The 23,931-nt window shown below is 40.5% G+C and overlaps 1 protein-coding gene across 10 annotated transcripts in view; it reads right to left on the bottom strand.

Annotated features, from left to right (window-relative positions):
- LOC139768667 (pleckstrin homology domain-containing family G member 5) overlaps positions 1-23,931 on the bottom strand; it is a 125,183-nt gene that overhangs the window by 2,664 nt on the left and 98,588 nt on the right. For 9 of the 10 annotated variants that reach the window (XM_071699102.1, XM_071699103.1, XM_071699096.1 and 6 more), the window contains 13 exons: positions 20,513-20,619; positions 13,617-13,753; positions 7,762-7,838; positions 4,926-5,202; positions 4,153-4,298; positions 3,618-3,929; positions 3,060-3,209; positions 2,528-2,794; positions 2,021-2,239; positions 1,435-1,652; positions 1,163-1,336; positions 872-1,077; positions 67-296 (listed from right to left, as the gene is read on the bottom strand). In XM_071699102.1, the coding sequence (XP_071555203.1) occupies positions 67-296; positions 872-1,077; positions 1,163-1,336; positions 1,435-1,652; positions 2,021-2,239; positions 2,528-2,794; positions 3,060-3,209; positions 3,618-3,929; positions 4,153-4,298; positions 4,926-5,202; positions 7,762-7,838; positions 13,617-13,753; positions 20,513-20,619 (2,520 nt within the window). The remainder of the gene's footprint in view (positions 1-66; positions 297-871; positions 1,078-1,162; positions 1,337-1,434; positions 1,653-2,020; positions 2,240-2,527; positions 2,795-3,059; positions 3,210-3,617; positions 3,930-4,152; positions 4,299-4,925; positions 5,203-7,761; positions 7,839-13,616; positions 13,754-20,512; positions 20,620-23,931) is intronic. The other variant, XM_071699101.1, reaches the window with a different exon arrangement.

Genomic DNA, 23,931 nt, shown 5'->3' with positions numbered 1-23,931 from the left:
GTATTAATCTCAATTATATTAAAAACCTTGGTTGACCGAAAATTAATAAATAAAAAACAATCATACTTTTTCCTCGACGATACTGCTCGTCGACGGTACTCTCTGCGAAGGATCTAGCCTTCTCCGTCTCTCCTCGATAACATCGGCGTTGGAATTGCCCATCGTCGCCTGCGTCGATTGCGTCAGAGATGCGTTTACGTGTCTCGTCTTCATCAAGGGTGGATTTCGAGATTGGGGTAACGCGAACCCCCGTCTGAGAGCACTTCGCGGCGGCGACGGCGGTGGATAGGATATACCTGATGGCACATCATTAATACGTGAATACCCATTTAACAAATATCGTGTCTTTCTTATTTAATAAACATTTGTCATTATAAACATTTTGTGAATTCTATAAATATGATGAATTAAGCTTGAGTTGATAAAACGAATACTGGGCAAAATTCCGGGAGAAATCCTCTCATGTTTTCTTTCCACAAGAAAATAAAATAAAGGTTTTTATTAATGTTTGTTTGAGGCTCTCGCATATATGATATTTGCATTTAGAATAGTCCGTCAAGCTATCGTGTCAATATTTTCACGTTCAATAAAATCTACACTAACGCTACGTTACAACCTTGATGTTTCTCTTGTGCCTGCGTCCTGGATGGACAATTCCGCTATCTCTAATAAGCAAACGGCATTAAAATGGTTTTAAAATAGAGGAGCGCTTGTGGCGATCCGTACTTGTGATAGTAATTTACACGTTTATGATCTAATCTGCGTGCATCTACGTGCGTGACTACGTCGCGTGTGAGAGGCCCTCAATCGAAAGACCTCGGCCTCGGAGAATGTGACAAAGATAGGTGGAGAGATGTGCGTCGGTAATTGCTACCTCGGTGTCCAGGCGAGAGTAGGGTGTCCTTGCTCTTGGTCATCTGCGGCACGATCAACAACGAGTTCGGTGGCGTCGGCGACACGGTGGAGGTCTGCGGCGAGGTGGCCAGCGTCAGATTAGGCAGCGACTGACCCAGACTCGAGTATGGCACCTGGACGCTCAGCGTGTTAGGCGTTGGTGATTTATTCATCAGCGAGCGCCTGGTAGATTTACAAATTAGTTTTAATAAAGACGTTAAGATTCATCGGTCACCGTGAGGTCGTAAAATCGATATCTCACTCTCACCTCACGTGCATAGATCGGTGATTGTGCCCAGAGGTCGACTCGCCGCCTTCCTCTGACGACAGCGAGCTCGACGCTCGCGGTTGCTCGTTCGTTTCCACGCTAACGTTTCTACTGGGATTGTAGCTCGGGGGGAAGCTGCTGCTGCCTGGAGATGCTTCCATCTCCATGCTACCACTAGAGATGATGATGTCTCATTATGTATAGTCGCGTGGATAATAAAATTATCTTCGATTTCGACGCATATATTTTTTTTTCCTTGCTGACGAACGTACCTGTGACTGTGAGCGAGACTGCTGACGTGCGAGGCTCTGCTACTGCCGCGTGGAGTTCTTGGAAAGGTATTGTCGTATTCTTCTACCTCGAAATCGCCGTCACCCAATGTGCTTGGCTGCCTGCTGACAGGCGCCAGATTCATCACGGGTTCACCGAGCGACGGGACTTTCATCGATGCGAATTGTTGATGGGCCTGTTTCAAGGATTCCATCCACGACTGGAAAAAGCGGTGCCGTTAGCTAAATAAATAAATTTTCGCTTGAAAAAACACGAAGATTTTATGCCCTCAAGAGAATCAATCTATCAGATCAAAAATCAAGCCTATCAGATTTCACCAACATCGGTCGATTATAATGTCACTTTTATTAATTAAACTACACTCCGCTGCAAATTAATTGATTTTGTGACATCGCGTGTATGATCTGGGGAGAGAGGTGGAGAGCGGATTTAGCTTTTACCATTAATTAAGCGATCGGTGAAAGCCAGTCGTTGGCGAAGGTACGAAGTACGGAACCTAAATCGGGATAGCGAATTAATCGCCCCGTGAAACTCGTCGTAATTCGCGGTGGCTGTTTGTCGAGTTACCTTAGCTAGTTTCGGGTCACCGGCGCTGAGGATTAAAGCGGCCGAGACTGTTCCGTACTCGTTAAGATAAACCAATCCCAGACTAGACGCGGGCTCCTTGACCTCGTGTATCCGTATGCGATCGACGACGTACGGCTGCCTAATGATCTTCAACATTTTCTTCGTTGAAGGTTTACAGATCAGCAGCATGTCGGTCAATAATAGTACGTGCACCTCCATCTAAAAAGGGATAATTAACGAACCGTATCTAGCTCTCGGCAAGCCGTTTTCCTTAGTTAAATGGTCTGACCGATTCTTTGCTTTTCAGATAGAGAAATGGAGAATCAGCGAAATTTATAGGAACCATTTTGCAAAATGGATAAATCGCAGCGAAATTATTTTTGTTTCAAAGATAAAAAAATCATGCATATTTTTCCTATCGTACATTTCCTGTATATAGTTCCCCGACATAAAAGCAATTTTCGGTCGACTAAATAAGCTAACATTCCATTATTATTATTGACCTACCTTGCTAGTAGCGGCGTCTCTTAACTTCAAGTCTCCCTCTCGAAGAAGGGTCCTCAGGCTGTCCTTTGGACAGCCGGGCATCGGCGCTGTAGTAATATCAAGATTGCTGTACAACTTTATCAGTTTCTCCACTTCCTCGTCGAGCCCCTTGGTCTCCACGACGTCGTAGCACTCCAAACGCGAGGCTGCGCGGTCCAGTTGAGCGGCCTCCTCGTTCCTCCTCAGCGCCGCATTCACAGACGCCACGAAACCGTCCACGGACTTGATCTGGACGCAAAACAAACCCAATCAAACGTAAACAACCACCCTTGAGGGTTCTCCTCTCGCGCGTTTTCTCTCCCCCTCGTAGTTTCTGTTTACGAAGAATTTTCAAGCAAAAGCGAATTAAGCTCATAATTTATGGGATGTACTTTAGCTTTAGCCTTCACCTACAGGAAAGCTGGGCTCATGACAAATGCGCCACCCTCTCGCTTCGCACTTTCTCTTCGTGTACTTACGCAGAAATTAGGGAAAGGTAAAGCGTAAATTTTACCATGTGTATCAATTCCGCGCGTTGATCTTCGTTCTCGGTGTTCTTGTAGACGGCTTTGAGCAGGAGCGAATACCTGGTAAGCCTCTGCATCGGCATCACTAGTATGTCCATAAGCTTCAATCGGTTGCAGTCCTTTTGCGTTTCGCACCACTGTAATAATGATCGAGATATCGCTACTCTTCGTCCCTAATATACTTTGCATTTTATCATTTTTCCTAATAATTTTTTTTATGTTTCTTATAAAAATAATCTTATTAAAAGTATTAAGAAGCTAGAATCTTCTCACAATCAGTAAAAGTTTGAAGAATTTCAGCTATAAATAGATATCTTTTCATTTAAACGAATCCGCAAAAATTGTTTATTTCTTATCGCTTTAGATGAGAAATAAAATAACATTTCCTTAAGACGCCTAGCCACTTTTCTGATGGTTAAATTCGCTAACTGCACGATAGCTAACTCCCGGAATGAATTAATCGAGATCAGTGACGAGATCAATAGCTGACTCCGCGAAATCAAGCCAACGGCAGCAAGCAAGAGCGATTAACGGCGTGTACATACCACCAGATACGCCGTGAAAAGCTGATTATCGTTCAGTCGATCCTTGCAATACTGCTGACACTTGCTCTGCTCGGCGCAGTATCTCGTGTAAGGCGCGAATATCTCCTCGAAAGTTTCGAAGCCCAGCAGAAGGTGACCGGGATCGAGCGGCTGCCCGCTCGATCTCGCCGCGTTCACCATCGCTAGTAGATACTCGGTCCAGAAGTAGCGATTGGCGGCGTAGATATCGGGTATATTGCTGAAGAGCTTCAGCCTGTCGACCTCGATCAGGATGTTCGAGGCCTGCAGGCTGCAGAGACATGCCATGAAGAGCTGCGATATCAGAGACGACGATCATCACTTTCAGAAAAAAAAAGATCGAAAATTCTAATCTCCCGACGATACTTCATCCCCGCGAGCTTTCATTCATATAGTTTCAAGATATTTGATCGAGCAGTTTTATCAGCTTGATTATTTCGATCAGATTAAACAGCCTGACAAGACTGGTTTTCGCGAAAAACGTAGCAAGTACGTCACTTGCTTACACTTTACTTACATCTGTCACAACCTTTAACGTCTTAATGTAGGCCACTTCGGTCTTAGCCAATTCCCAGAGTGCGGTTTGCTGCTGCGATTGTTTCTCCGAGAGCATCTGTGAATTCTCGACAATGTCGTGCCAGTCACCCTCTAAATTGTAGAGAGCTGAAAGGGTGTCAAGATAATATTTACGTTACAACAGTGCCTGTGATTGCAGCAAACTACGTATTTTACTCTTTAGAGATAACGTGAAGAGGGGTCTTCTCGAAGACAGGAGAAAAAATAAAAAAAGCTTTAAATCGCACTTTTCTACGGAAAATCACGTACCGAGATATTTTGTTCAAGATAAGAACGCGTCGTCATTAATTTTCGATGCTGTAAAGTTGTGACACTATAATATTAGTAATTTGAAGTATAACATTATCGGTTACTGTATACCTCAGAATTAATCTTGCCCTAACTCAAATAATCATTTTGACACTGCAGAACGTCTCTCCGAGAAACGGGGAGGAGCAAGACGCAAGAAGTAACGTGACTGCTTTAAGAGCAGTTATTAAAGAGATCTTCGAGTTTCATCGATTTCGTTTGCATGTAACGAGCTGGAGCGGAAAAGGAGAATTTAAACGTTCTCCTGCGAGATAAAGGTGTTTTTCTAAGGAAAAGCGTGCGTCTGCGTTAATTTTATCTCGGATCACCGGGAATCTCCAGGATTTCGAGTCTCTCGTTCCAGAGGTAAATCACTCGATGGAAGAAGAGAAAAGGGAAATCGAAGGACAGAACTAGGAGTCGTACCTTCTTCGTTGATCGTCACATCGCATTGCAAATGAACGTTCGCCAATTTTGGCACGCCATGCTTGTTGTACTCGTCGAGTTGGGCGGTTAACAGGTCCATCTTGATACCCTTGGTATTAGTGAAGAACCCGCTCCATCGCTGTTTACTGGCCTTGAGTCCTGTAGCTCCACCGGAACTCCGACTGGAAGAGATCGTTGTGCAGGTACCAACCTCGGAATCGACATTCGTGTCTTCGGTGGAAACGCTGAAGAAACGACCGCTTCGATTCCGATAATTCTATCGGAGAATAAAAAGCTCATCTTTAACTGGAGTTTAAAATTGACAGGTCTGATGCGGTACCAAAAAAAGCGCATCAAAGAAAATTCATTCTTTTTTAGTTTATATGTTCTCATATCTGATATACTAATATACCGAATATCGTCAACATTTTTGCTAAACAGGACGCTTCGGGGTAAAGCGTCCTGTCCATGAAATTATCAAGACAGTCAAGAGTTCCAACGGAAACTCGTTCGCTTCGTCAAGTGATTATGCCGCGGTCGTACATCAAGCTGGAAGGCTCCTCAGAGCGAAGGCAACATTCTAGAAATTGCTCGTTGAGTTATCGCGCTGTGTAATCCGCTATCGAGTGTGCGATGTGTTGGTACCCGCCATGAATAATGTATCGGCGCCCAACACCGGGCGCGACCCGTTAAGAGAACCCTTCCCAGCATTTTATTAACGTTATCCTTTCGCCGTGCACCGTCACCGCCAACGTCGCGACAAATCGCTCTCGTTACGCTTGCATGCATTACGCGCGTTACACGCGAGGAAATGCGAAATGTTCTGCCTCACGCGTTACTTTCTCGACGCGACGCGCCAATCAATTTTACGCTTAGCGTCTTATTCACTTAATTCTCTTTTCTTCCTCGCGAAAAGCTTCTGCCTTTTTGTGAAAATCTGTACTATTAATAGAATAATTATTCAACTTATTACAGATCATATAGCCTAGAATGCTATCATCTAGTTTAGAAACTAGACATTTTTAATAAAGAGTGATCATAAAACAACTGGTACTTTCACATTGCTTTTTTTTTTTAGTTCTAAATGCTGAACGAGCAATGCAAACGACTTCTTATTACAATGTAATGTAAAGGGAGATGCCATTGTGAGCTATTAAATTCACTGCATGGCGATAAAAGTCTTTTTTCTACGGCGTATATAAATGCGATACGATGTATACGCGTTAATGTAGCGTAATCGACATTTCGCCTGCTCGTTTCACGTGATGTGAAACGTGGGCAGATTTCATCTACGGGGGTGCACCGTAATAACAGCGATAACGGATCTTTATTGCAGTCTACCGTGTCTTTAATGTGTGCGCCGTTCGTCACACCGAAAATACAATCTGTAACCGATCGACGTCGGCTGCACAAGCTGCGCGAGAGACTAAAATTTTTGAACGCGAACGAACATTAAATAAAATTAACGAAACGCGCAAAGTGTTTTCCAGAATCGCTTTTCTTTCTCATTATTCTAAAAAGATTCTATAGAATTTAATTTAATTAAAGTTTAATTAAATTTAATCTCACATACACACATACATAACACACACGTACATGCGGTTTCGCGATTTAATTTTAAGGGAATCGAGAAATTACGACAAAATCTAAATTTAATCGTACGTGGCGGAAAATGCGTCGAGAAATGGACGATCGGAAGTGTGCCGGATCAAACGCGCATTTGTTCTACTGACGCCCGTAGTCGGCCTCGTAGTTTTTAGCCCCTTGTCGGGATTGAAATTCGTCGGCTTTACTTGTGCCTGGAATCGGTGCGAGCACGCGACAGATTACGTTGCTGACTGAGCGAATTAATCCGGCAGCATCCGGCATGGATGAGGCGTAGCTGTGTCACATTGTAGCTGCGCGGAATCAAGCTGGAATGCTCGCGTAATTGTCGCTCGGACAATAGCGAGGCGTTCGGCGAAGACAATGGTAACTGCGATGCTAGGAATTGGACAGCAGTCGGAACAGTAATGCTGGGACAATATCGCGTATGTTATATAGAAAAATTTAATCGAAAAATCAGCATTGTATATAGTATCTAATTAGAAATTTATATCGTGGATCATATATGTATATAAATAAAGAAAAACGTTCTATTGTGCGTGTCTATATATATGTATTCAAGTGGAGCACTTCTTTTAAATCGGAATATGAATGATATAAATATAATTTATACATTTAAGTTATAATTGCATTTATATTCTTCAAGTTTGATATATTTTCGTAAAAATTTTCATCTCTCCGGGAAATTATCCGCGGGAAAGTCTCGTTCACGGTATCGACAGCGTTAAACCGATGATGCGCCATCACGCCTCGCTCGACGTGGCTTTGTTTACGCCCGGCGAATCATTTTGCGATTTGTCTTTGTCAGCCCGGCTGTATTGTTACCCCCTGCCAGCAGGTCAGGGCTCGCAAAAGGTCTACGAGCATTATTGTTCGCGAAATGCTAAAACGCTCGCTTCATCTCGCGAGAGAGCCGCCGAAAGAAAGCGTCGCTCGGCAGGATACAAAGGTGTTTCGCACTTGAATGATGATACGTCGAGGCTGATACAGGCGTCGATACCTTTTGCGAAGCGTCTCGACACGTAACATTATCTTTACGCGCTAATGCGACATCGCAATATCCTCATGGCGACGCCCCGCGACTTAAATTCTTCTTTAATCTTGAGAACTTCCATCGCAATGAAATCGAGTTAATTAAAAATTTATTTCTAAGGTCGTTCTATATTTAATTTGATTTTGTTGTCGTAAAATTCAATTTGGAGTATTACTTGGGCGGAAGTGAGCTGCTTACCCCACTGGCTTTCCGTAACAGCACATTCTGATTTCCTCTTTGGCTGGGTGTTCGAGAATTCAATCTTTCGTCCTTAACTGAAACGAGAAAGTGGATTTGCGGTTATTACGAATCTCTATACGTACCTAGTATTTTCAATCGGACAAGCATCCTGTAATAATTACTTCCTAATAGTTTCTAGTAAAGTCATTTCTAATAATAATTTCTGGTCGTAAATTGATACTTGAAATTTATAACGCAGTAGTGTGTTTTATAATAATTTCACGATTAAAAGAGAAACTTTAATTTAGCGAGATTATTCTGCGAATATGTCACGATTGTAAAATATATGCGAGAGAGCGCCAATCTCTTTTGTTGACACTGCAAATGTTATTTCCAGCATAGATTGAATGAATTCGCTCTATATTTAAACGCCCGCAAGGCGTTTAAATATAGAAGAAACGGAACGTTCTGCGTTGGACCGCGTGTCGTTCACTGATCGAACGGCTTTGTCCGCTTTGTTATCGTCGCGCATAACATTTCTATAATGCGTGAGAAACTCATAGGAACCGTTTAAATCGTACGTGCCGGGGGCGGCTCAATTTTGCATTTTGAGAGCGTTTCCACGGCGATAGTCCGCGGCTCACGTTCGCGTCAGAACTTTGCCTTTTCCACGCGCAAAGGGATCAAAGGATCAAACGCATTACAAGGGTCGCTGTCAGCATTAACTCCACCATTATCCAGGGATAACTGAATCACTTTACACACGTCCATTGTCCATATTAAAATCTCATCATCACTTCGTGAAAATAAAAATGTAAAAGATAGAGCACGTGCAATTGTTTAAAAATAGACAAATCATCTAGGAAACTCATTTCTGAAGCTTATTTCTCTGTTTATATGAAAACTCTAAATCCCCGTTATTTTACCACGTAGAATCATCGTTTTCCTGACTCTGCACGCGTTTATTTTCATCCGAGTATATTATTATAAATGAAATCATACGCTTAAGCTGAAAGTTTTATAATTATGGAAAGCAATTTTAGAATATAACTCGCACGTACGCATCCGCTTTGTAATATACATGTATAGCGCTTTAATTGCGGTCGGTTACATGTAACGTTTGCAATCGTCTTGTTACGGATTTAGTTAGTTTCGAATTTTAATCACTCGGAGTTGTGCATCGTCCCTATATATTGCTCCAGGACGCTCGGCACTTCGACATCTGGGTCTCGACGGCGACCGGCTGTTGCAGTTTCTCGGACACGCGAAACTTCTCGTAGTTGGTTCCGGTTTAATTTTGTCGCGTCGCGAAAACTCCTCACTCGACCTGGACGATTTAATAATAATAAAATAAAATAAAATAAAAACGCGGTAAAATCGTTACCTATTTCCGTGTATATTACCGTAATTCCGTGTATTACGTGAATTACGTCCGTTCGCACGCAGACTGAAGTCTTCTTCGTAGCTTCATTTCCTGACTATAGAAAGACGTGATAAATCCTCGTATTTCTGATTTGGGATTACCACGTCTGGGTAATTCTTTCCGGAGTTGGACTAATGAACTTCTTACAAATAACGTCATATTTTGTTATATGTTTCTGCTTCATCGCTGTCTTTTTACGATATTGATTATGATAAACGGAGTATTGCGCCCGTGCGGTTCTATTTTAACATATTATTCAAGCCGCTTTATATATAATTTATTTATGTTTTTTAATTTTATTTTTAATTATAATTTTTATTTACAATTCAACGATTCTCTATAATTCGTATTCAGGACAGAATTCTATTTATAATTGAAGAATTTAAGGAATCAAGAAATGTAAATATACATATAGTTAAAATATAGGTATACGTACAAAATACACAATATATAAAATTATAAATGAAATTCTATTCTGAGATCTGACGGAAATTATAGATCTTCTGGAGTGAACTTTATATCCAGGAGAAGTAGTAAATAGTAACGGCTAGTAATGTCTGACTACTACTGTCAGTTACTACTGCCGATTATGGAGCGGCCGAAGAATATCTGTCCACCTATAAAGATCTTATTAAACGTGTTACAACAACGTGTAAACAATGAGAAATTGCTTTGATAATGTATGTCTATATTGTCTATATTTCGAATACAATATTTGCGTGAATTTGTCGCACCCTCCCTTAAAGTTTTTTAAACACGTTCAGAAAATGATAGCGATAAATAATACAGCAGCGACTCGCCGTGCCGTGCCTGACGTGGCAATTTCACACGAAGCAGCTGTTACATTCGTACGTATATTTTTTTCCTCCGAGGAAACGTATCTCCTTTTCTCGTTCTGGCTCATTAATTTTGCGCCACATGACGACGCGTGGCTTGCTTCTCGCTTTTGAATAATATCGTATATACTCTTCTCCATCGCCTCGATCGTCCTGGCGCTCGGTTACAAAAGGAACCCGACGACTTTCAGCTGTAAAGAATATTATTGGCGATCTGTCGATCGCGGGTGAGCGTATCCTGATTACGTTCTGCCCGAGCCCGACGTCGAGGAAATTGAACATTTTTCCGACACGGTCGTTGCGTACCGTCGTCGCGCTAAAATTACGCCTGCGCTTGCATTTATATTTACTTGCGAACATATTTCGGTTCAAAACCGATTTCGGCAAAAACCTTTCGGCTTCCATGCTCATTTCCTAGACATAAGCTCCCAAATGGGGAGAATGACTTGCCTCGAATAAATAAGTTATATCTTCTTAAAAATTGTATATATTATGCATTTATTTGTCTCAAGTAAAAGCTTATAGCTTAAAAATGAACTACAAAAAATCATAAAAATTATCCAAATTTTCTGGCAGAATTATTCTAAAAAAATCATTTATGAGGCGAACGGCCCCGTTGGGAGTCGAAAGGTTAAAGAAATCATCATTATACATGTCCCAGGAAAAGAGTTGCAAACGTCGACGAGAAAAGAACAAGGAAGTCTTAATCAACATACTTAAAATCAATACTTATTAAGATTTGAATAGTTTTGCATGTTATCTCTACATGCAAACGTTCCATGTGATTTCCTTCCATTTCAACGACTCACGTATATGGCAAAGGTCTACATATATCGATTAAATATGAAGCACTTGCTCGTAGCAAACATATGACGCATTGTTTAATAAATAGAATAGGAGTTTCCGAAATTGTTCAGCTCCGTATCTGACGTCAAAGTGCTGATAGACTTTCCGCTACATACATTTCCAATAGCGTTTGTTTACCGAAGAAAGCGTGCCTTTAGAATTAATCTACGTTAATGGGTTTATACAGCACACTCATGGCGGGCTCAATGAATCGTATCTCAACCATCACTGTCAATAAACGTTAGTTTTAGAAAATATATGTTTATTAAGACTTTCTTGTCTTTTTATTTTAAGCGCTATTTTAATAACATGCCCTAAAAGTCTGTAATCCTTAATCCTGCATAAGAATGTGATGTAATATAATAATAATGCAGTAATTTAATAATTAATAGTATTTTAATAATTTAATAATAATTTAAAATACTATTAATTATTAAATTACTGCATTATTATTATATTTAGTATTAAATAATATTTTATAATAACATGCTATGCGCATACAATTGTTTATACTTTTGAGATTACTTTAGTTGCAACGTTAAATCTTTGAGATGCTTATTGGAATATGAATACCAGCGGTTTTAAACCCCCGTGCGGTATTCAATCGTCGTAACAAGTACGATGCCATTTCAGCGCGAGGTATTGTACACGTTATTCGTATCCATTCCATGCAGGAGGCTTTCATCGGGCGCACGCTCTCTCGAAATCACTCGGCGGAATCTGCGACCTCCCTCGGTCTGAGCGCGCGCGCCTCTCTCAGGGTCAAATTCACCGGGGAAATCACGAGGGAAACGAAATAGCGGCGTTAAGTAACTGAGAAAATTTTCCGTGAGAGCGTCGAGTCGCGTTTAGCCCTTCTATTGCCATCCCACCCTTTTTGCTTCAATAGGATTATGCAGCTCGCTCGCGCGAGCACATTTTGCTGCCCCCCCCCTCTCTCACCCTTTTCCCTCCTTTTCTGTGAAAATCCTGTTTCACTCGAAAAATACAACGACGAAATTTATCGCCTCGATAAATTATTGCGTTAAGATGCATTGTTGTATACACAGTTGTGTTGCACTTCAAATATCCTAGAGACACGGAGAGATGAGGGTAGAAGCATGAAGCCGACATGAAGCAGGCGGCTGAGGCGGCTCTACGCTCGCTTTATTCACATTGTATGTTCGAACGGATATAAATGTGTTTAAATTCCCAGAGAAACGTGGGCGCATCTTTTCCTCCTTTTCCTCCTTTTCCCTTTTTATTCTTCTTTTTGCGGAGCAGCTGCATCTAACACGCGATAGTACACGAAGGGGTTAAGAGATAAGTTAACTCTGTTACGAAAGAACCAAACACAATTTAACAAAGATGGCAATTAATTAAGCTGTAACAGGGGTAATTGTAACGGTCAACGTGTTTTATCGAATACAGTTCAATTGTTTACGATAATGCGACATGAGATCTTCAATCAGACTCGCAGTGATATGCAATTAAGAATTTGCTTGGAATTGTTATATATAGTTATCTGTCAAGAAAGGAGAAAAAAAGAATTTTATCGGTCAGCACCACCTCACTTTCTCCCAAGTTTTCTTTATCTGACCAAACTGGAAAGGAGGTGAATTTAATTACTCGTCCGTTCTTCATTAACGATTCTTTGAAACCCTCGCCTGTCATCGCCGGATATCTTCTCGTTGCCTCAAGTCGTCGGAAGACAATTAAATTAATCAGGGGAAGCCAGGGAACTGTGCGTGATCCCTGATGATTTAACAAATTTAGAGGTGATGAATTATTTCGCGCGTTTCGATTAACTTTGTGCCTGAGCCGATTATATAGTAAATTAAATAAATTTAACCGAGTAATGTAGCGTTGTATTTTCCAGTACTTAAAAGTGTACGGGGAAATTTAACATGTCATAGAGAATATTTTAGAAAGTGCATTCTTTGAAAATTCTAAACAGAATCGAATTAAATAAAGGCGCAATGAAAAGAAATTCAACGGGGTCCTGAGGGATGCTAAATACTTTTTAAAAATATCATCAGCGAAGAGACGTGTCTTCGAGAAACTTAAATCTAGGATCCGTTTTGTAATATAAATATCAGGGACTCCATTATTTGATACGGATCTCGACGATTTATACGACATCTCTCTGTCGAAAACGCAGATTTTTCTTCGACGCGTATATGATCCACTCGCGATTTATGTCACTCAACTTCATCCGGGCTGCGTCTATGCGGTTGTAGATTAATCAACCTCGGGAATTAGCCAGACCATCTCGTTCGGCGTAGAATAATTAATTGTGCTCGATACTCGCTAGCCACAAATGAGCCGGAGCGTTCTGACGCACCATTAATAATTAATTAATTATAGTAGTCGAAACCAAGTATCGAACGGTACCTTTCGAAGGAACGGGACGTGTGAAAATTAATGTCAAACAATCTGGACGCGATAATAATCGTTAGCGCTATCCGATATACGAGAACGTCGCTATAAATTTCTGGTCGTTCTTTACCGTCGCAAGGCTAGCTCGGTCGCGATCAAATTATTATTATCGAAAACGCGTATATCATGGTGTACGATCAATGCGAAGCCTTGCATTAGTGCGAAATAATTAAGAGCGCAAATTTCAATATTTATTGTCTGGGTCTAGTCAGTAACAGACGGAAAATTTGATGGCAAAAAAAGGAAGCAAAAATCGAGGAATCAATCCAGCATATACACCGTCTGGTAATCAAATTCTAGAATAGAATCTGCTTAAATTCGGGTGCATATGGAATAATGTATAATCTCACCGATTACTCGTAGATGTTTTCCACCGAGGGTAGCGGCGTCCGTCGTCAGCAGGGATAACGGCGTCGAGGAACTGTCCAAGACTTCGACGCGCGATAAATCAACGCCGCGGCGCTCGCAGGCTAAACTCAGCACATCTCTGTAACACATAATGCAGCGAGTTAAACGCAAAAGCATCTTTGTATCTTTTGGTCGACGATTCGGCGGAAATACTTCGCGATATTCCCGCGATAACGAAGCGTCGAACTTTTTAATGCCATTCGTCACTATATGGCAATCGATCTGCGTATCACAGACGTGACATGAAAAAGATTAACGCTTGCGTTATATCGGTGAATTAATTAAAAGTAGAAAATTGCAGGAACACCTTTTGAAAAATTAGTTCTCCGCTTTAAGCCGACACCGCGATTACCGCAGCGATTGTAGGATAATTTATAAGCGACCGCGCGATATCGCGAAGCTCTCGACGAGAAATACGAATTTTAATTCTCGTCGAGTAATGCGAATTTTAACTTTTCACTACGATCTGTCCGTCCGCATAATCCCTAAACTTTTGAGAACAAAAGTACAGATAATTTCAGGCGCTTCTCAATCGGATTACGATGATTAAAGGAATCTCTCTTAAAAAGGCTTCACGCGAAATCCGCAAAGAGGAATATCTCGCACTTTTTAAGAGTATTTCAACTTTGAATGAAGCGGTGTATAATAAACATGTAATATAGCCTTTCAAAAATAAATTTGCCTGCAAAATATCACATCCTAATTTTTAACGAGAGGGATTAACTCGTTTATATATCAGGCAGAATTTGCATGAAAAAGAATGTTAAGGCATACATAATTATACGAGAAAATTAAGAAAAAATTTGAGTTGGTTAATCTTAGGCGCGCAGAAAAGTTATAATTAATCTTTTCTTTCTTTAATGTGCGATGCTAAAATAATGCTACATTTCTTCTTCAAGCAGAATTTCCTATTGTTTATAGCCATTTTTTAATTTTTAAGTTTTAATTGTTCATGCGAATGTCCTACGCTAGACTATGATTTTACTGTCACTTCCGAAGACATCAAATTTCCTCTGCAAAAATAACATTTTTACCATCTTCTCGCCTCAAAAATATATCGTTCAATAAACTTTATTCTTTACTTTTGTTTGTTGCACTAATGGATAACTTTTTTAAATATATCCTACATGTAGTTTCTGGATGTATCTCTCTACCCCAGTTTCTTGAAATAACTCTGTTAGTTTCGAAGTACTTATTCGAACGGTTACTCTTAACTTTTCGTATTGCACGTCTGCTCCGATAATCAAGAGTTCCTGGCCGGCCTGTTTCAACGGGATACTCGATCTGACTTCCACGTTTATTGTATCTCTCAATGACGTTCCATACCGTGCTTTCGCGAATATTAAGCTAAGTATCAATTTCACGAAGGCATTTGCCCTTATCATGATAAAAAAAAAACTGCCGTAAAACGTCCATTTTTCGCGAGCATTTTAACATTTTGAATGTAATGAACATTCCAAAGAGGTACCGAGGACTCGTCCTGACTAAAAAACTAATCGTAAAAACAGCAAATTCGCATTAAACCAAATCTGGTTTAACGCGACACGCGAATCATAATATTGTACATGTACATCAACGTCGATGCTTTCCACGGACAGAGCTATAGGTAACCAGAGAAGACGGCTAAGTTGTTGCCAAGTGGAGGAATCAGAAATTATTACGCGCACCCTCGTCTCAAGAGATAAAACTTGCCGTCCTCGTTTTCCATTCACCCTGCGAACACGAGAACTTCGCCAAATTACGCGAAATTATTGCCACGTGCTCTTTTATGATGATGTAAATCGCCCAAAATTTTCCTCTTTTACGAGAGTCTGTAAATACGTTGATTCGCGAAACAAGCAGAAAAATTACATAATCAACGAGTAACAATGTGAAAAGATCAAAACAAATTTCGGCAAGTTATCGATGTAACCTGGATTTAATTTACGTTAGTTATTCTTTTACGCGCGATGGCAAACCAAATAGAGTTGGAAACCATCACGAGTTGAAGAGCTTAATGGGTTTCAACGAGTTTACGAGTGCGGGAATTTATTGCTAAAATTTATTGCACTCGAATTATTTTTAACGAACTATTTGAAGATTCTAGTGAAATTATTAACGATGATGATTGATATGACAATAATGGTATACGTAAACTGATGTCAAATATCGTAAACATTCTGTGAATGTTAATGAAAAGTTATACCTCGCGGCGAGTAACTGAAGGAAAGACGGGACGTTGTAATTTTATATTACCGGTCGCTCTTTCTTCGGTAGAAAAAGCGATCTAAAATATACTCCCTCGTTTCCTGGATATCACTCGGTTTTTTCGGCGGTCTATTCCGAAAGCGGGAAGAGGAGTGCCTAATGAAATAATGGAATAATGTAAGATGAAACAAAGGATCCTCCCTCGAAGGAGGCGTAACGTTGCAGACAGTGACACAGAGCTCGACATTCCGTAGGCAGAACCCGGAGGAGAGAAATAAGAAATTAATTATTCATGCACGCTTTATACAACCCTCCAATTATTCAGCTTTTCTTTTTACACCGCGCTCCCTTCGTTCTTCAATGTTAACTGTAACATGTATCAAAACAAAAGCTTCATTCTTGAGTGCTCACGTTTTGAAAGCGCAACTTCGTCTGGGTATTATTCTCGTCGCAATAATTCACCTGTGATTTTCCTAAATAAATATATTTTATACATCGTTTTTATGTGTATGTGTTTTGTGTGTATATATTCGTTTCGAGTGTCAAATTCTATTTATCCAGGGATAGCTCAAGTGATAGATTTCATCGAGCAGCAAGATATCAAATAAAAAGAATGGATATATGTCGCGGTCAGGGTTGAGCTAAAAATTCGAAACAAGTCGCAGTTCGATGCAAGTGGAGTAAACCGATGACGCAACGCCATGAAATTGAAAGCGGTGCACGTGGCTCGTTCAAGGTACTTATAGGTCGAATCGTCATCACGTTTGACAGTCCGGTTTCCACCCGGTGTAATTTTTTTTTATTTCGTTTTATAGGCTTTGCCAGCTTTCGTTTCCAGCCAGATAAAGTGGTGCTTGTACTCGCAAATATCGTTTTTTAAACTTCCATGCGTTCCGTCTTTTGAAATTGATACTTTTTTTTATATATAAAATGCAATATTAATTCGGTATCGAATTTTATGACGTCAAAGCATCGTAAATAAATAAAGTTTACAATGTCCCTCTAAGTCTTCACATTAACCCTTAAATGCCACACCTCTCAAGAATCTCGTAAATGACACATGGGGTCTAAAAGACCCCAGCATGAAAAATGTCTCCTTACTTATTGATTTTTTGATATTTAGTTATGAAAATTATTTTCAATGTTGTTCAAGGCTTAGAAAAGAGAATAAAATGCTTATATTGTTAAAATTTCAATTTCAACATAGTATAAAAAATTAAGATCGCCAACAGTTAAAATATTGGCTCCAAAATCAAAAAAATAAAAAATAATAAATAAATAAATATGAGCTCCATTTTTGGCGGGAACATTTGAAAATATATCATTCTAAAGGGTCTGGGGTCCGCTGGACCCCGGGTGGCATTTAAGGGTTAAGCTTAATTGATATCAATGTAACTTGTCACTTCATAGATTGGAAAAGTTAAAGAATCAGTTCAAGATTTTTCAAAAACACAAATGATAGAAATAATAGTAATGATAATTTTGATAGAACATATATATTGATTAGTAATATAAAATTACACATTTGTAATATATTGTATAAATTAATTTCGCCACATTAATTTCAATATTGACCTTTTGGCTCTTCATTGAAAAGCAAATAACGACGTTCATTCAATTGAAAGCAGCTGCTATCGATTATTATTTCGAACACGCTTCCCACATATTATTACATAATGTCCACCGAGCTTTAATTTCCGTATGAAGAAAATGCATAGAGTCGTTTTTCTTCTTTATACCCAGATATTTTCTCCTTCTAGCCGCGACACATATCGCTCGAACAGGACTGTCCATTCGCGCCCCGTTCATGTTTATTGAACATATCCGGCGGCATTAAATCGCTATAAATCACTGGCTGATGCGACAAGCTCCCAGCTAGATATGCACGTGTATGCGTATATATACATATATATGTATATATTACCCACGTCACATTTTAAATGGTGGTATGCCATTTCAAAGTGAGTGACGCAGCGATATTCGCCGTTAATATACATTCCTCAATGTTCGGCTGCCAACGCGGGACACTCCGAATGCGAAGGAGGAAAGGAAGAAGAAGAGAAAGAGGGAGAGCTTCCGCGCGTTTCGTGTCTTGCGAATGCCACCGTCGCTTGCGATGTTCTTGTACATTAAGTAATTAATTAATGTACTCAATGTACATAAATAATTAACGCGCGTATTCGATTGAAGAATTGAAATTGAATTAGAATAAATTCGGATTGAGAAACTCAGCAAATAAAAGAGACTTGACTGAGAGAGCGGAGAAGAGAATCACTTTCTGATTTGCGTGTTGCGTATCATTTCTTTCTATTTTTATTCCGGGTGTTCATATTACTCATTGAAAGGATGCCAGAGTTCTTTGCAACCACGTGAATTGAATTCCTCTTTTCCCCCGGACTCTCGCGTTACCGTCTTCTCGCGGGAGACGGTAACGCGAGTTTAATTGTAATGCAAGCTGTAACCGCGGGAGGTCATTACAAGCGACGCAAGAACGACTCGCGCGATCCGAGACAAGAAAAATCTTGCCGATGATGGAAAACGATACTTTTCATGCAAACCGCGTGTCGCGATCCCGGGGCCGCTCTGAAGAATGAAAATTTTTTCGCGGGGAGGACATACAGAGAGACTTGACAAAGGCGGAGCGCACGCGGGCTTTGTGCAATTCTCGGCTCGCCGCCTAACAATGCTTGACAATTAAGAGTAATCCAGTTGAAAGCGTAAGGCGCTTCCGCGCGCAGCCACAGCGACGGATTACTCTAGTATTGTCTTCGCGTGATACCAGCGCGTTCATTCTTTGATACTACTTGTCACGTTGGACGAGTATATTAGTCGAGAACATGGCAATCGGGCGAACTTGATTGAAGACACGAATAGCACGGCGATGATGTTTCGAGTTGTTTGCGAGTCTGGCAATTAACGAAAGTCAAGAGGATTAAAAAAAAATTGAAGAGTCACGTTCCAATTTTCTGAAAGAAGACTTCTGCGCTCCTCATCAATTTTCAAAAGTCTTTCTATAAATATTCGCTTCTCGTAATAACCGTCTCGAATATTGAAGCCACTTGATCGCTGAACGGTAAATGACCACTCAAATGAGCGGAGCTTTTCAAAAGTTTTCGGGGCCGTTTCTGAAACAGCGGCGTGTTAAAATGAGTTCTCATTCATCTCCCGGGAAATGTTCCGTCGGGAAATTTCGCCCACTGATTATCATTACTCACTCTCGAAAAATCGCGGAGAAGTTCGAGAAGTGCGCTTGCAAAACTATACGGGACAGATTATTGGGTGATCGGCGTGCGCGTAGTGCGCATCCTTTCATAAAATAGCACCCTTTCATTGCCGGAGACAAATTTTTCTCAATCGCATTAACAATATGTCTCCGCGTTCGTGAAGAAACTCCTCGCGGATAAACGATGGTGTCCATGTATCCGCACTGATTAAAACAAGCAGGGCCAGAGGTTGGATAAATCGTCAAGATAAATTGAACCCGCTCTCGAGTATGAGGCGAGGCATTTCCGATGCGTGACGCGATTTATTTCCCCTGTCCGGCACGGTCCTATTATAACGCACCACGACGAACGCGGCGACGAACTTTGCCTATTTATTTCCGCCCGCAAATCCGCTCTCCCGCGTCGATGCCATGGTGATAAATCGGTACACCCTGTAGAGCGGACGAATGTAGGAAATAAGGGCTGACCTCCCGACGATCTCAAAAATAGAAATACCTTCTACCTTCCCTTCCCCCCCCCTTCCTTCTTCTCTAATGGATCGTCGGATCGTCCCGGAGGGATCGATGAAAGAGGTAGGAGGAGTCTCGTCTCCTTTTTCGCGAATGAATCTAAAAGGGGATTGGATGTAACGCGGTCGATCGGCATATCTCCGGTCGGCGTTAAACAACGTCGGTTTCATGACGGTACTCGATTTAATTTTAATAGAATGTTCCTCAACGATCGTCATTACGTAGGTATATTCCAAGCATGTTTCTACAGTATACGAATTAATGGCAAAAAACACTGTTACACGCACGTGAAATCGGTGATTTCGGAGATTCGCGTTCCGAAAAATATTCTCTCTCGCAGAGAAAAACGTTACGTTGCAATGAGAATCGTATATCACCGCGTGGATGGAAATAAATTTCAACTTTACTGTGTAATTGACGAATAATGCGATCGTTTCAGCAGATGCGGCGAGCCTGAAAACACATTCCCGTGAAAATTTTATGAAGAAATAGCGGAGAAGTAATGATTACGAACCATTATTGATCCGCGTAGGCGGGGAACGAGAATTTTTCGCATTGGGGGCGAATTTTAATCTCGCGACGACGATGGAGGATGAAAGATGTCGATGTCGAGTATTCTGAAACTGATCCGCCTGGGGATCGACCGCCGTGAGATAACGGAACAATGACGTCGTGAGCCGCGCGGACGGCGCGCATTTTTCGCGTCCTCGCTGTATAACGGAAAGGGTTTCGTAAGCCGCGTGACGTAACGCAGCGATTATCCACGTGGATGATCGGTCCCGCGCGTATTGCGGTTCGATTGCGCGTCTATAAATATCGTCGCATTGCCATTCGCAACGCGACACGCGCGAAAATCTATCGTCCCCGGCGACGACGCGGACGCGCGAAGTATTAGAAGTACGATAATGCTTCACTCACACCAGGTAAGTTCCCCGCGTCGCCGGCAGAAACTCCTCCCGGTCGAACGAAGTCGCGGCGTCGTCGCCCACCTCGAAACTGACGCTGAAGTATTCGTTACTGGATACCTGTAATCAGAATGAAGCACGCCTGTAAGCACAATTAATCTTATCTCTTCGGGCTGAAGCTGATCTTAATATTCTCGTAATTGAAATCTCGGTTTATAGGATAACTCTCTTGATCTGGCGAAAGTTTCACTCATCGTCAACGCAAATGAGATTTAACAGAGCACAATTCTAAACAAGAAAGTAATATAAGTAAATGCTAAGCTCAGACTGTTCCCTTTTTTCATTTCACAGGGAGCTCTTGTACGACGACTACCCTATCTGTTTCTATTTTATATATCATGTCTGAAAGAAAGTTATCTTAATTTGCACAAAATATACGTGATGAAATCTTGTAGATAATGTAGATCAATACAGAGTTAAAAACTTGTGATATACATATATGTTGGATTTTTAATGTAATTAATTCAAGTCAATAATTTGGTACACCGCGCAGGAACATGAAACATCGCCAAATCTGCGAGATAAAACATATTTGCGTAGAAGCGACAGCTTAAATGTAATAAATATCTGACGCTGATATAGATTCCACAAGAAACTTAACAATTAATTCCGCTGATTAGCATCTCTTTCAGGATTACGCTCTAAAGAAAACTACAGCCGATTTCGTCGCACAAAGAGCCGGCTTTTAGTTTTACCGTAATCGCTTTAGGATCGGATGTAACCAGTAAGCTGCGTATTGCGTTTTAAAGCGAAGCTGAACGCATAGGTTTCGTTTAAACTAATGTGCAGTTTGCAATGAGACATTAAAGAGGGAAAAAAGCCGAATGCCACAATGTTTTAAAATATAATAATATGATTATAAGCGATCACAGTCTCGAGGTTCGCGTATTTCAGCGCGCGATAAGTAAAGCTTCAAACAAATTAGACGTTTATCTATTTAGCAATCTAGTAATATATGAAGAGTTTATGAATACGAACGTTCATGCAATATTTCTGTACTTGTACGTGTTCTGGCGATCTTTTACGCAGATAGCTCCAAGTCGATGCGCAACGCGTCATTCATGTGTCGTTTACAATCTTTACTACGCATCTCGAGTACTTAGAAAATTGGCCTGGCTAGTTTCTCCCTCGCGTTACCGCGATTACTCCGCACCCTGGACGCCCGGATTCAATATTGCCGCCACGTTCGGCCATTCGACTCAATTTTTTTCCCTCATAAATAATGCAGGGACGCGGCGCTCTCATAAATTCGAGTCACCTGGATAGGCCGGCGAGTCAGCCCGTGGAATTAAATATTAAAGCGCAGCATTGGCGTAATCGTCGTCGCGGCAAGCAAAGATTGTTGCTTGTCATCGCCGCGAATTAATTTACCTCGCTGCTATAAACGACACGCGTTCAGCAGAATACTTATCGAGAGAGAAACGAAAAGAAATAATCCCGTTTGGCAGATCAAGATACTGAACAGAGTTCGTGAGAATCACGAAAACTTGGCTGTCGCTCGACCTTTAAAACGAGATTTCCTAATAACTCTTCGAAATAAATTCGAGACGACAACTGTTCTGTGCGCGCGGAGAGAACATACTTTTCGCTACTTGAATGCGTCGGTTGCATGCAAGATCATGTACATAAATCATGCCTGCGAAGGGCGGTCGTTGTTGTTCCTGTTTCTCGCAATGGAAACCCCGAGGGTCTCAAAGTCGCCCTGTATAACTGCAATTGTCGTAAGTCATAACACATCTCGCGCGCGTCGCGAACTTCGCAACGTGGGGTGCATAACGAGGTATAAGGCACGTTAGCAGCTACACTGTAAAAAAATTTTGTAAAATTACAACTATTATAGTGGGTAATTTTGAGACCCACTATAATAGTTGTAATTTTACAAAATTACAGTACGGAAGGAAAAAGTAATTTTGTATTACAATTACACAAATTAAAAATGTGTGGAAATTTACACCTATTATAGTGGGTCTCAAAATTACCCACTATAATAGTTGTAATTTTACAAAAATTTTTTACAGTGTACATAAGTGTTTCTTCGGCTATATTATTTTGAGGGTATAATCGCGCAACAGAAAGAGAGTGACTGTACATGTATACATCACGCTCGAGGGCTTACATGCCGTTCCTCCGTGAAACGTTGTTTGTATTATCGAACTTTCCTTTCCATTATAAAGGCTTAGAAAGTATGGGCGCTACATGCTACAGTATCTAAGCGTTGCATCGAAAAGTTGATTTGCTAACTGTACAATGTTAACATAGATTAACAGATTTAACCAAATGCCGCAGTAATTGCCAAAATAATCAAAGCAGATATATAAAGATTTAACAAGCATTTTGTTGCTACATTATTTCGCTATGTATTATTATTAAATGCAAAGGCTTCAACATATTATATTTTACATTTTGTAAAAGTGAAGTCTTCATTTATAAACTTTTCACAAACCTTTTCATAACTTTTTCGTTTTCCGCTCTTTATGTAAATTTTAGATTACTTTATTAAGATTCGAAGATTTTAATAAGAAATATTTTAAATAGAAACTTTTCATAGAATAAACCAATAAAGATTAATAATTCTAAGCTGGTAAAATAGACTTCTGTTCCAAAAATTTTTTAGCATATCATAAATTTCTCTCTACCCGTAGATTTTATATGATGAGGCACGCGTTTCGTAAACACGAAATTAGGAGAGAAGATAATCTCGTCTGTCGTCAACATACTTTCGATTCGTATCTGTGTGTCGTCATTGAAATTGATTATTTTTAGATCCCTGCAGGGCTCTGTGCCGGAGGCAATCGTAGTACTGCTGATCCACGTTTGCATAATATCAATTCGGCCTTCGGTAAGGGATAATCAGAGAAGCGGGACTCCGTTGCTGTCCTTCGGGGATGTGTAATTCACCGCCCTTCCGAAAGATAAATACTTTGGAAGTTCGTGACAATGATACTAACATGCGTGGTGAATGCTTAATGAAAATTCCTCCGTCGCTTTCCATAAGGGAGCGAGATTGTATAAGCATTACCGTTTATCATTCTTTATGGTGATTGCCTTCATAACGACTTTTCATGGCTCTTTCATTACATCTTGAATTTTGGGATATCAAACTTGAACGCGCAAAAAAATTATGCCATATTTTCTTCGAAAACATACGGTGTAAATAACATGATAAAATAAAAAAAATACTTGCGTTGGCTACATCTGACTGACTCGGAAGTGAATTTTTTTTCCGAGCAATCGCTTTTTCTTTAATCATGATGCTTTTTCTACTATATGATTAAATTGGAAATTATTTTCTCTTTCTTATGAGATGATGACCTTATATTTTTCTCTTATATTTTTTTCTTAATTACACTAGGAAATATTTCTTTTTATATT

The sequence above is a fragment of the Temnothorax nylanderi genome, unplaced genomic scaffold (genome assembly GCF_030848795.1).
Source record: "Temnothorax nylanderi isolate EJ_2023f unplaced genomic scaffold, tnyl_v1.0 TNYL_tig0017_pilon, whole genome shotgun sequence".
NCBI classification, from domain to species: domain Eukaryota; kingdom Metazoa; phylum Arthropoda; class Insecta; order Hymenoptera; family Formicidae; genus Temnothorax; species Temnothorax nylanderi.
This window is presented reverse-complemented; position numbering and strand designations above follow the sequence as displayed.